The 13154-nt window shown below is 40.9% G+C and overlaps 2 protein-coding genes across 6 annotated transcripts in view; one reads left to right on the top strand and one right to left on the bottom strand.

The window, feature by feature from the left end:
* Nucleotides 1-3871, bottom strand: part of NSD2 (nuclear receptor binding SET domain protein 2) — a 103651-nt gene extending 99780 nt beyond the window's left edge. For both annotated transcript variants that reach the window (XM_065060365.1, XM_065060368.1), the window contains exon 1: nt 3632-3871. The gene's annotated coding sequence lies outside the window, so the exon portion shown is untranslated. The remainder of the gene's footprint in view (nt 1-3631) is intronic.
* LETM1 (leucine zipper and EF-hand containing transmembrane protein 1) overlaps nt 3685-13154 on the top strand; it is a 28974-nt gene continuing 19504 nt past the window's right edge. For all 4 annotated transcript variants that reach the window (XM_065060373.1, XM_065060371.1, XM_065060372.1 and 1 more), the window contains exons 1-3: nt 3685-3902; nt 7070-7127; nt 9220-9676. In XM_065060373.1, the coding sequence (XP_064916445.1) occupies nt 3824-3902; nt 7070-7127; nt 9220-9676 (594 nt within the window). In that variant the 5' untranslated portion in view covers nt 3685-3823. The remainder of the gene's footprint in view (nt 3903-7069; nt 7128-9219; nt 9677-13154) is intronic.

The raw sequence follows: 13154 nt of genomic DNA, 5'->3' as shown, positions 1-13154 counted from the left end.
CATGTACACAGAGGTGATGCTGCAGCAGAGAAACAGCAAACCTGCCTCATCAAACAATTACGCTCCCACCTCCTCCTGCTTATAGCCCAGAGCATCAAGCATCTCGCCTCCATCCCCTCCGCCCACCAAATTTTACCTCCCCAGCCTCTTTCTGCCTCCGCTGCCACTTTGGATTGTCATCTGTGTGTCTGGAGGAACGGAGGCCATGCCTGTGTACTAACGCCATGGCTCTGGCAGGAGTGTCACCCATTTGGAATTGGCACACGGCCACTTTCACAAGCCACAGGGTAACAATTGGCACACGGCCACTTTCACAAGCCACAGGTCTGAAGCCGGGAGTGCGGCTCCCGTTATCCATCCTCCAAAAAACCAACGGGATCTAGGAAGGGCTTCTTGGGACACGTCCTCAGGGGAAGGGGTGACAACAGTGGTGTCGCCTCCAGCTGCACAGGTATTTTTGGCAGGCCACAGAGGAATCCTGCTCCCTATATATATCTGCCTACCACCCACCAGGGCTCATTCGACAGTGAAGAGGAAGGAATAAGGGACAATATAACTATTTATTATATGAAATCAGTGGCGCTGTGAAGTAGGGATTTTCCGAAAGAGAATACTGCGGTATAGCCAGTTACCTTACAGGTTTGCTCCCTATTCATACTGACATGTGCACTTCGATTTCTAGGCAGATTTCTAAAGTTCCTCGATGAGAAGAATCAGTTCCTCTGCTCCTTTTTCCTGTCTATGCAAGTAATGCACAGGCGTCGGCATATCCTGTGCTTTTATAGGTCTTATGCACGTGCCTCTTTTAGACAAGTAAAACATTATTGGTTTTTTCATATCATTGGGCTGTCATCAAATATCAGGAAAATACATGTTTTGATATTCCCACAGACTATAACAGACATCACAATTTCCTGTTATTTGGAGTTTGTTTCATAATTGTTTATACAACTCTCACCTTGCTTTGGCTTCTATTTAACATTCAGGGGAAAAAAAATATGCTTCATACTAAATAATAATCCTAATTTTGTTTAAATATTACGTTTATTTTAATCATTCTCAGCTCCTTCTTAAATCCGTCTAGAAAGAAGGGTTTGCACTTCTTCCTTTTGGTCTCTCGCCCTGTTCCTGCTAGAAACACAGGATTTTCAATAAGATGGCTGACAGCTTTTCCAAACAACATGGTTGCTTTGGGAATCTGTCTAAAATGGCTGTAGCAGCCTGAGGTTTAAAATATAAACCCCAAGTAATGATGTGTGTTGAGGTTACTCTGGGGATGAGTGTTTTCCTTGTGAACCTGTAGACTGTTGGTTTGAAAGGACCTAAAGATGCTTTTTTTAAAAGCACAAACTTGACCTGTGTGGAAGGCCGAGGTATCACCTACAGTCACAAGGCCTCTTTATCCGGGAGCAATTTGTACTTGAAAATTGTTAATACTTCATTTTTTCTTAAGCGTTACTTCACAATGCATAAAATCAATTAGTGTTTCGAAACTGTATCCATTTAGGAAATTTTCACAGAGTGCATTATCGTTCCTTTTAATATATTAATAGAAAAAAACATGTAACTTCCAGGTATAAACAAATCTGGAACAAAAGACCATACAAACACATAACGGATTCAGCTCTGAAAAGGCTCATGCGTGTGCATTGTCTGCCACCCTGAATACTAATGAATTTAATGAAACTATTGAAAGTCTGGTTACTTGTCTGCATAAACGTATCGAGACCTCTGTAATCATCTGTTTGCTGCCTGAAACCTCTCGTCAATAGTTTAATGACTTGAGAGCATATTATTCTTCTTGTATAGGCTTCATATAATGTTTCTACGTAATTAAGCAGCTTTGTTAGAGGAACTGCCATTAGTTGCCTCATTTCATTTGGTTTTGTTATCAGCCAAGCAGAAAGAAAAAAGAATAGCAAGAAGGTTACAAACCCAGTCTAGTGAGAGGAATGTGTAGATTGGGAAGATGTTTTGTTGTTGTTTGTTTTTATTTTTTTTATGATTGCCATATTAACATAAAGCACTATTGTTAAGTTGCACATTTTAAACAATTCTAACCATTTAAATGTACTACATATTTATATACTCGTAAAGAGAACACAGCTGCCTAGAAATCTTGCAGTACATTTGGGAGCCTAACACTTTAAAAGTAGCTCTAATAATAAATACATAAATAATAATACCTATTAATTTTTTAATAGTCGCTAAATTTAAACACCACTAGTGTTTCTGTAGCCAACACAGTCAAAAGATGTAAGAAAAGGGTGTCTCGATTTTAAGATTGGGTCAATTGAATATTCTATCTTCACATATTCTTTGAATTGAAAATACAGAGAGTAGAAATTCATTTTTTTTTCATGCTTAGGAGAAACTCTGGGATTTTCTTTGCATACATAAACGATCTTTCAATTATTACTAATTAAACTCCTGTATTTGCCAAGTCTCAAGCCTGAAAAGATAACCGCAGCCACATTTGCTTTTTCCTGCTATGAGATGCCATTTCAGTCCTATTTTGGGTCAAACCTGAAGCTTCTGCTGCCCTTTACATATAAATAGCATCTGTTTTCTTTAGGGCTTAGGTGGGTGTACAGGTGAAGAACTCCCTGGCATTGCAAATAACCCGTGAAACACAGAAGGTCTGAAAGCAGAGTACCTTTGTCACTTTCGAGCCCTGTCCCTGAGGCAGCCATCTTGTTGACAGGCTGGCAGCCATCTTGTCGAGAAACAGTTCAGCAGTTTTCCCCTCGTTTTCCACAATAAGGAAGGCATTAACACCCAAACCTCACATACACAGGTTTTAAAATGTCACCATTCTCAGATTAACTTCTTCAGTTTGATGCTGGTTATTCCCTGCATCTGTCTATACCATTAAAAACTCCGCAAAATTAATGGTACTATTCAATACTGTATGAACAGAGTACTGAAATATTTGATAAAAGGTCCTAACGCTGGTCAGGAGTATACTGGTATTTGAGGAATAACACGCTACCTGTAGCCAAACTATTAACCAGCACTAGTGCAGCACATCTGTTGATTGACTAATTTATGTAGTATTTTATTATCAAAAATATCTCTGCTACACAAGACAGGTAATTTCTTTTTTTTCTGTCACGTCCCAAGATGCATAAGGAATGCACATGCATGCAGTGAAACAACTGCTGGTAAGCAGTAATTAATTAACACTAGTGTAAACACCAGATTTCAGCCCCAAACGTGAGGGAACATGATTGCACACACGGTCTGGTGTGCTCAGGGCTGTGGTTACGTGCTCGTTGGCCACACCGCTGAGGACAGTCCGTGAGGAAGCAGCGCCTTCCCCTCAGAGCACGGCCGGCCTGCCTGACCTTCCCGGCGCACGGCCGTTTCCACGGTCCCCTCGGCTAAACAAGCCCCGCACGGCCTCCCGCAGGTCACCCACCCTCCACTCCCCTCCACCGGCTGCCGGAGAAGACAAACGCTCAACGCGGTCCGCGCTCCTGAGGGGAGGACTACATCTCCCAGCATGCACCGCGCCACGCTGCCCCGACTTCCCCATCTGAACTCCCCGTTAACGTCACGCCGCGCCCCCCCCCCGCCCCGGACTACAGATCCCGGCATGCTGCGCGCCCCGCGCCCGCAGGCGGCTTACCGTGCGCCCCCAGGACTACACTTCCCGGCGTGCCCCGCTCCGCGGGGGGGCGGCGCTATGCAAACGCGGCCGGCGGTCGCGGCTCGGCGCTGCTGGGCGTGTGGGGAGCGCAGCGCGGGGCGCGGGCGGCGGGACATGAGCAGGCCGCGCGCCCGCCGCTAGCCCGCCGCCCAGCCGCGCGCCAGCGCCAAGATGGCGTCCATGCTGCTACAGACCTGCGGCCGGCGGGCCTGCCGCCTGCCCCGAGCGCTGCGCCGCCAGCCCCGCCTGGGTGAGGCTCCCCGCGGGCCGCCGAGCGGCTCCGGCGGCGGGGAGGGAAACGCAGCTGCCCCGCGGTCCGGCCCGGCCTGGCCCGGCCCTGGGGTGCGGTGAGGCCGCGCTGCCCGCCCGGCCCGCGAGGCCTGCGCTGCCGGCGGCGCCGAAGGCCTGCGGGGGAGGGGGAAGGGAGGGCGGGCGGAGGCGGCGACGACGACGACGTCTGGGGGCTCCCGGTGTGGGCGGAGAGGTCGTTGCGGGAGGGAAGGGCCGCAGCGGGGCCCTGGCTGAGTCCTCGCCGGCCCGTCCTCCGGGGCTGGGCACGGGGCTTCTTCCCGGCCAGCCTCGGCCGCCTCTCCGCCGGGCCCTGGCTGCCCTGGCCGGGGATGGACAGCTCGTCCCTGCGCTTTTGCTTCCCTGCCAGGGCGGTCTGAGGGGATGCTTGGACAAGTGCATCTGTTAAATGACAGCTGGCTGAGGAAGGAAAAACCGGTGTTTTTTGTTAAAGTGCAGGAGTGCGTTACTATGTTTCAGTCCTGCCCGTCTTGTTCTCAGTATAGCTGGGCTGTAACGTCCGGTTGTCACTAGTTACACGTTTTTCAGTACCCTTTAAGAAAGTACATGAGGTTATTTTCTTAAGAAGGAAACGTGAATTTTCCTTTTTCCAAGTGGCTTTGAAAGCTTAGGAAAATAAAAAGGAAATGCAGTGCATGACGCTGTTTCCATTAATAATCAAGATAATTTGGCAGTTTAAATATCTTTGAGCGGTGGAATTTAATGACATGAAACAGCTGATAACTTGTGACGCATGTGAGGCTTGTGGTTGCTTTTTCTGTCCACGAGTTGTGATGGCAGGGGTTTAACAAGGAATGAGTGAAAGCTTAACAGGCAGCAGTTTGTCTCTGTCATTGAGCCCTGACTTGTCATTGGGAACAGGGTCTCTGCATGTTCAGAGTCTGGCAAACCTGATCAACCATATGGATTTTTGTTCGTTTTGATAAACAAGCTGTCTTGTTGGTTACCAGTAATCACTCAAGTGTTGTAGCTTCTTCTAGTTGATGGTTTTTTAGCTACTGTGGTAAAGACACTCATTTAGATCAAAGTTACACAGTGACCTGACCAAGAGGTTGGGGTATCTTAGCCATCCAATTTGTTTAAAACAAGGAAGAAACAAATCCCGTATACCTTCAAATTAGACAGGAGCTTTGATTCTAGTGGCATAGCATAAGAAATGCCAATGATTGCTACATTTTTGCCTGTTACAAATCTCACCTCATATGAAAATTCTCATTTACTGAAATACTGCAATAGATTCAAATCATTTGCATTATGCTTATAATATAATCAATGCTTTTAATTGGAGTGTTAATCTATTATAAATATCTTAGTCTATGGTGTAATTTTTTTATATAGTGTTTTGCTTTACTTAGCTCATCTTCTTTGCTTTACGTGTAAGTAGTCTAGATTAAGTTAAAGCTAAGTGCTTCTAAGAATCCTGAATGTTCTTCCCGTAAAGATCAAGCTGTTAAGTACTGCAAGCTTTTACTTCTGTAGGGACTTACTTGATGTTAACTCTGTCTTTTTAAAAACTCCAAACGTAGTACACGTGTATTCCACATTTAAAACTTCGTTTCTGGAGTCTCATTAAATTTAAAAAGAAAGTTTATCATGATTCCCATGAGGAATATGTTAACATACGGTTTATTTGATGCTACTGCTTTTCATACTTCCAAACCATTGTTCATTCCAAACCAATGTTCATTCCTAGATGAATATTGTTATGGTGAGCTACATTTACCTTGTTCAGATGCTTCTGGATGTCTGTATTATCCTAGAAGTATGGAGTATGGACTTTGCTTGTTTCTGAAGAAATAATATATTTTATTTCAGGGCTCTTAGGTACATAGTTAGAACAGACACTGCAAAGCATAAAAGAGCTCTTGTTAGAACTGACAGAGTTGAAATTAACAGTTATTTGCAGAATCCTTTGGTGAAATGATGTTTCTGTGTGCTCATTCGTGCTCTGAATGGCTGTATGACAAGAGGTGTTTGAGGCACCATGTTTTCTTACAGTAACCTTGGAATTTTGTTCTTTGGCCCCTTCCTTAGCATTTATGAGTCTGGTTGGGAAAAAAATAGAGATAAACAAAGTGAAAGTGTCGTAAGTGTCTTGCTGTTATGAAGTTTTATCTAAGAAACTCCAAGCTAGTTCTGATCTCCAGATCATCTCTCTTTGCCTTAGGGACACCTGTCCTTTACTAGTAGGACTCTCATTTTTGGCCCATAGGCTTTATGTGCTTTCTGGCACTCAGGTGAGAGAAACAGATTTCTGTGCTACAACTTACCCTTTAAGATTCTGCGTACTTCTGTGCTTTGCTCAGCTGTTCTGTAAAGCCAGGGACATCTTTCTGAGATAACTGAACTCTTGGGTCAAGAAATTCAGCTACTGATCTTTCTGTAAATATTGGAGACTATCAAAATGCCTTCACAGATTCTCAGAGCTTGAATTTTGAGCCTGAGCCTGTTCTTCCTGTGGCTCTGCTTGCAGTGGCAGTGAGTACCTGTTAAGAGTTTGATATAACTTGAGATATGTAAGTCCTTTTCCTTTGACTTCATAATGTCATAGCTTTTGCTGTAATGACATCATACCCTACTTAGTGTGAGACATCCCTTGATTATTGAGATTTTTTTACTTTGATAAGTGGACTTTTTGTTTCCCTTCCTCCCCCCTTTCCATACCTTCTGATTGCCCTACCTGATTTTGCAGATATCTCTTTTCCTCTAATAATTAGGGTATTTTGTGGGGGAAAGCTTTTGGCGATCAGCTTTGGGTGCTGCATTTTCTCAGATGCAACTGTCTGCTTTATGTTCTGTCATAGGCTGTATTTTAGCTTTGATGATGAAAAAGTTAACCACTAGCCATTAAAATGACCTTTATACCCTGCTGTCTCTTAGGGTTGGACAGAAGGAGTAGGTCCTAAATCAACAGAACAAACTACACCACGCCTGCTCCAGCCTATAATTTTTATTTGGGTTACAGTGAATTTGGAAAAGATTGTCCAAAAAGGGTAGAGGCATTAGGGTTCAGAATTGGGGCCAGTCGTGTCATGTTTGTGTACAATTCACCCTACAGTTAAATGTCTTGAATTTCAGAACTAATGCTAATTATTGGTATTTTTCTAGGTAACTTGGGAGATCGGGCATGTCTTAGCTGTACATCCCTGAGGCTGGCAAACAAAATGTGAGTAAATATGAACCTTTTTTCTAAACTCAAAACTATACAAATCCAGTAGTTAGTATACTATCACGAATGTAGGTTTAAGTCTTCTAGACCAAGTGTGAAAATATTATCCTCAATTTGTGTTATTGACAGATTAGAGGAAGTCTGAGTATTATTCTCTTCACCTTTTTGGTTGTGTGGGGGAGAAGGAAAGTGAGATCTTTCTTTTTCCACTCAGTTCCTCCCTTTTCGTTTCACTTACGATGTAAAAGCAAGAGACTATTGATCTTGTTCTTGAGTAATCCCAGGTGATGTCACAGGATATCATGTGCTTCTTGCATACTTTTGCTGTGGAGTTCTACAGAGGAAATGTGGTCAAATCTAGTTTGAAAAACACAGTTGACAGTTAGGAATGTAGATAATTTGAGTTGTATCTCTATTAAAGTGAAGTAGTTTGCTCAATGTTACAGCCTTGGGTGAGGCTCTTCTTGGAGATGGTGTCCTCTTCTGAAAACAAATCCAGCTACTGTGTACCCTTATGGAACTTAAGGAATTGGATGTTGGCAGAATCCATTCTGTGTTCCTGATGTGGCTGACAAGGCATACTTGTGGATGTGAACTTCCTAACACCTTTCCTTGGAATCTTAAAATATGTATTCTCTAGTTGATTTACAGTCTAACTGCTCAGGAGACGGGCTATTCTTCAGTTTCCTAAGTTTCCATTTTAACATAAGGATGTGTTTCTAGACATAACCATCTGTTATGAAACATAAAGTAATTCTTTTATATTTTAGTCATGTTAGTTCTGTATCACTGTGTAGTTGGGAGAGGGTTTTTTTTTCAATTCTGTTTGCTTTTTAGTAGATTATTGTATGGGGCCCCTCTCTTGGAAAAATGGAAACTTACAGATTTAAGTCTATTATATGAGCAGCAGAATATTGGGACAGAAATTCTTGTTGTTTTTTTTTTGTTTTGTTTTTGGTTTTTTTTTTTGCCAAAAGCTGCTGTTCATGTAGTGTTGCTGCATAAAATAAAACAAACTAGTGCCTGTATCTGACATGACCCAGAGCCAAAAGTATCGTTATGCTTCCTTTCTCTAGCGATGCAAGTACTGAGAACAGTTTGGAACAGAAGTTCTATGTCTGGCATCCTGCTAGTGAATGTGTGTTGAGAGAGACACATTTCTTGTGGGAATTTTTTTCCCTGCAGACTCAGAACCAGTTCTGCTGGCAGAGCTCCCTTCTCTGCATGTGGAAGAGTGTAGATGTCTGTAGGTGGAACTTGATCTGTAGGCCTGGATCTCAGCTTTTGGGAAATGTGTTGGAGTCAGGATGGATTGATTTATGCAAGTGATTTAGTTTGGTTTTGAATACATACTTTATGTTCTTAAAGGAACTGTAATTCTCATTAGTTAATACCTGTGCAAGTGTGCAATTTTCTGGCTAATCAAGAAGATGTTTTGTGTAGCTGTGTGTTTTTCAGCAGTCATCTGAACAGTGAATGGTCAGATGCTTAAAATTTTAGTTTAAGCTGGAAAATAACCATGTGTCTTTAAAAAGTAATCATTTAGTCATTTTTTTTTCCTACAAAGCTCTATTTGAATAACATTAAATGGATAAAACCATTCAAATAATTTAAAATTCATTGGATGCTTGTGATTAATTAAGTTTCTAAAGTACACTTGCCTGCAATACTTATACAGTGTTACTCTGAGTTATAGAACCACTTTTTTGTCATTGCCTGAAGGCAAATACACATTCAGGTTTTGGTTTTGGTATGTCATGGAGATAGTAAAAGAGGAACTCTAATGAAATCAGATTTCTCTGATATTCCCTAACTTAGCACCTATTCCAAGTCTAGAACTTGCATTTTTTTCTCTTGAGTGTTTTGTTTAAACAGGAGTAATAGAAATGTCATTCTTTTCAGGTATAGACATCCTGATCTTGAGAGTCACAGGTGTGGGTTTTTTTTTCTTAAATATGCGGTATATATTTCTCAAATTATGTGTTTTATAAATGACAGAAATTTATATAACTATATGATTGTGTGACATGTAAATATATAACTAGGTTATGATCCATTGCTAACTCTTGAATGCTTTTTTCTTCTGAAGGACTGTACACTTTAAATATTGCACTAGTGTCCCTCCGGTTTACGCATACTCCAAAAAAGATCGCTACTGTTGTTGGACTAAAGGATCTGAACAAATATACTTTACTCTTACGAGTTCTTCTGGCTCATGGACGCCACTAGCAACCATGGGTGTTTTAGGTCCCCAGTATCTTCCAGTTCGATGGTGGCATTCTTCACATCCCCTTCAAGATGACTCTATAGTTGAAAAGTCACTGAAGTCCTTAAAGGACAAAAACAAGAAGTTGGAAGAAGGCGGTCCTGTATATAGTCCAACAGAAGTGGAAGTTGTGAAAAAATCTCTTGGGCAGAGGATTGTGGACGAACTGAAGCACTATTACCATGGTTTTCGTTTACTGTGGATTGACACGAAAATAGCTGCAAGGATGCTCTGGCGAATACTTCATGGAACCACTTTGTCTCGTCGAGAACGGAGACAGGTACTGAGTAAATACCAATTTGGTTTGAGTATCCTTAGTGATTGCTCTATTTTATTTGAACTGAGTTGGTTCTTCCTGTTGTCTTCTGTTCCAAGAATTAATTATGCTAGGTGTATTTCCCTCCTCCTCCCTATGTGGATGCTGAAAAGTTTGGATTTGACTCCAAAACATTTTAGTATTGTTTACCATTATTGCAGGTAAACTTGGTATTTTCTAGCTGGAACAGGAGAGGATTCATCTGTGTTGTCCTGTGGACAGCAGATGTGGTTTGTTCCCAAGTTCGTGTCCATGTGCTACATGTGTGTACATGGTCACTTTCTCTGCTTTTTCACTCCAGCTGGAAAAATAGAAGGAAAGCACTTCTAGTAAAGGTTGGATTTGTGCCAGTTCTGTTCTGTAGCTTGGTGTTTTGTTTGTTGGGTGTTTTTTTGTTAACAGAAAAAAAAGCTGCAGGCTGAAATGGGTGATTGATAATGAGATGTTAGTACTATCTCAGTTACAAATGTATTTGTAAGATAATTTCAGTCCACAGAACATAATTTGAGGAAAGTTTTTGTTTTATATTTTTTTCTTTATGGCATGTAAAGAAACTGTGAAAATGCAACTGGTAATTTTAAAGAAAAGGGAAGTGAGGATGGAGATCAAATCTGGAGTGCAAAATGGGAGTGCTTTACATTAGGATAATATACATGCATTTCAGTAGTAATTTCAGTTTGTGGATGAAATAAATATGCTTATTCAACTAGAATTAAAAGATATATGGATTTTTAAAAACATTTGATGTGAGCTCTTATATATGGAAAGACTGCAAAATAATAAGCTGTTTTAAAACTGGTATAATTTTAAACTTCTTTTTTTTTTTGAAAGAATGTTTTGGTATTCACCTTCGCCAGTTCATTAGCAATATATAAAACATGCTGATTTAATAGTTCTCATATTACTGTTTTTAATGACAAGATGTTTAAGCAGTTTATACAGATAAGATATGCAAGTCTATCTCCTTGCCTTTTTTTTTTTAAAAAAAAGCATTTCAACTGTTGCTGAAAAAAAGATGTGCTAGCAAAAATGTTGGAGAGTGAAAAGTGTATGTACTATGGCAGCAGGAGTGAATAGTGCTGCTTGCAGCCATGGTCCGGTTCTCTGCAGTTTGCACATTGTGTGTTCAATGAGTTAGGTTCACATCTCTGCCTTCAAAAATTTTGCTAAATGATAAAAAATGTGAATATTTGCTCATTGTTTTAATAATTTCCTGATAAAATTAGGTATATAGTTGAACATTTTAGTGTGTAATTAAAAAACCCACAACTTAATGCATTATGCAAAAGTGTTTTTCCTATATTCACAAGGTTGGACAAATAACAAAAAATGTTAAATGCGCATGTAGCAGTTTTCAGCTGTGATTAAGTTTGGTGTCTTTCTGCAGCAGCACTGGTGGATGATACTGGGTCTCAGCATCTTCACGCTACTTATTTTTGCCTTGTTACTTACGCTGGTGGAAAAATGTTTGGCAGCTGATCCAGCTGAAACATGGCTCAGCAATAAATATAACAGTCTGTGCTGACCTAAGAGAGGGGGATTATGTAGTGCCAAGAAAGAGTAACTGAGGAGAGGAGGGAAGCAGCAGTTCTGGCTTCTGCTGGCTTGTTGAGAGCTTTGGGAAACTTGGAAAACCAAGTGAGACGAATTAATTCATTGTTTAAAACAGCATCAGGAATCCTCCAGAGAGCAAGATCGGAACCACTGGTTTTCCTGCTTGTTTCATGTCCGCTGAGCCATATGTCTGAGAAATTACACAAACAACAGTAAGATATGGATATTGTGGAAATATATCCACTGAAAGATCACAACTGTATTCTAGAAGGCACAAGCCTGTATAAGTAATACATTATCTGTGGACACACATGCATTGCTCCATCAATAGATGGATTTATTTATTTGATTGCTCTTTAGTTTTGTCATCTAGTGATGGTAAAACTGTGTTTTTTATATTCATGTAGTGGTCTGGCATTTGGCCTTCCTGATTTATTTTTTTTTTTGGTGCAGATGTGTGATTTAGTATCAATTCCCTTATTTTAAATGAAATATAAATTTACTGTGCAGGTATAAATTAGTGTTTACCTAATGATGTGTGTGTGTCTGTACATAGTATACTCACTGATTTAATGAAGTCTTAAAACTTTGATGCCAGATTAGCTACAACTTTGCAAATGTGGCTCCTGAACTTTTTAAAAAAATGTTTTAAGTGCATATTGGTTTAAATGAACTGACAGTCCTAGAGAAATCTTATCTTCCAGCAGACTGACAAATGAGTTATTTCTGACTGCCCTTTCCTTCCTCTTTGGAGGCAATAGTGGAAAGATACCGAAGTAATCTAACCACATCAACCAGCAATTGCAGCATGGCTAATGCAAGGGAGTTATTGCTTATGTAAACCAGAAGTCAGTTCCAAAATTGTGCTTGTATGATTGCTGGTGGTGTTTGGATTCAACAGGATCACACAGCTTTGCTTAGCAGAGAAAGTGGGATAAGTAAAACGTGCAAAATACACTGTTTTTTTGAAAATTAATTGCTCTAGTGCTGCTTTTTCCAGCAGAATGGTTCGGATTGTGGAAGTGAGATGGCAAACACTGTGGAGTTTGTGGCAAGTGTATCAACTTTACACACTCTTCAGCCCTGCAGAGGTGGAATACGTGAACTGTAGCAGCAGATACAGAGTAGTCACAAGTTTTTCATGCTATGCTGCCAAGTAATGTGTGTGTAATCATGAACCATTGTATTGCGTTCCTGGGCAAAGTTGTTTTCCTTGAGTTAGCAGGGGGTGCAGTTTGATGATTCATGTAAACCGATCCAGGAAAGTGCTGCTGCAAAAAAGGGCAGTCGTGCTCGGTGCTTAAATCAAGTTTTCCGACGCCTCTCTTCCCCATCCTCCTTTAGTTTGTACTGATCCTTTTTCACTTGTCTGTGTGTTAAGATATTCATGGGTTAGTTTTAGCTGGATCAGTGGTGTACCTTCACATGGTGACTACTGGTGTGCATTCATGTCTCTTAAGACATTATCTCAGGTTAGCACTAGGATAGCTTAATCCATTTGTAAAACTGCTTCCATTGATATGGATTTTTGCCTCGTACAAATACGTGCATGCACTCTCTAAAATAGATACTAGGTAGAAATAGGAACTCTGTAGTGTGCTCTGTGGAGAAGGTTTTTTAGGGAAAACATACTTGTTCTTCTGACTTTTAAAATTTTCTTCCAGTTTTTCTTACATATTTTTGAACTCCCTGGTAGTCATTTGTTTTCTATTGTTGGAATGAATGGAAACATCTTTGAGCCTGTAAACAATGGACCAAAGCATCCCTTCTGGGAAACTGATGTTTTTTATATACAAAAAAAAAAAAGATGTCGAACTTTGAATCTGTGGAATTTGTGTGTTCTTCAAACTGTATTTAAGATTTTTGGCTGGTTTTATGCTGAGCAAAT

This window comes from Columba livia, chromosome 4 (assembly GCF_036013475.1).
Source record: "Columba livia isolate bColLiv1 breed racing homer chromosome 4, bColLiv1.pat.W.v2, whole genome shotgun sequence".
Taxonomy (NCBI): Eukaryota; Metazoa; Chordata; class Aves; order Columbiformes; family Columbidae; genus Columba; species Columba livia.
The sequence above is the reverse complement of the archived record's forward strand: the minus strand, read 5'-3'. Positions and strand labels throughout refer to the sequence as shown.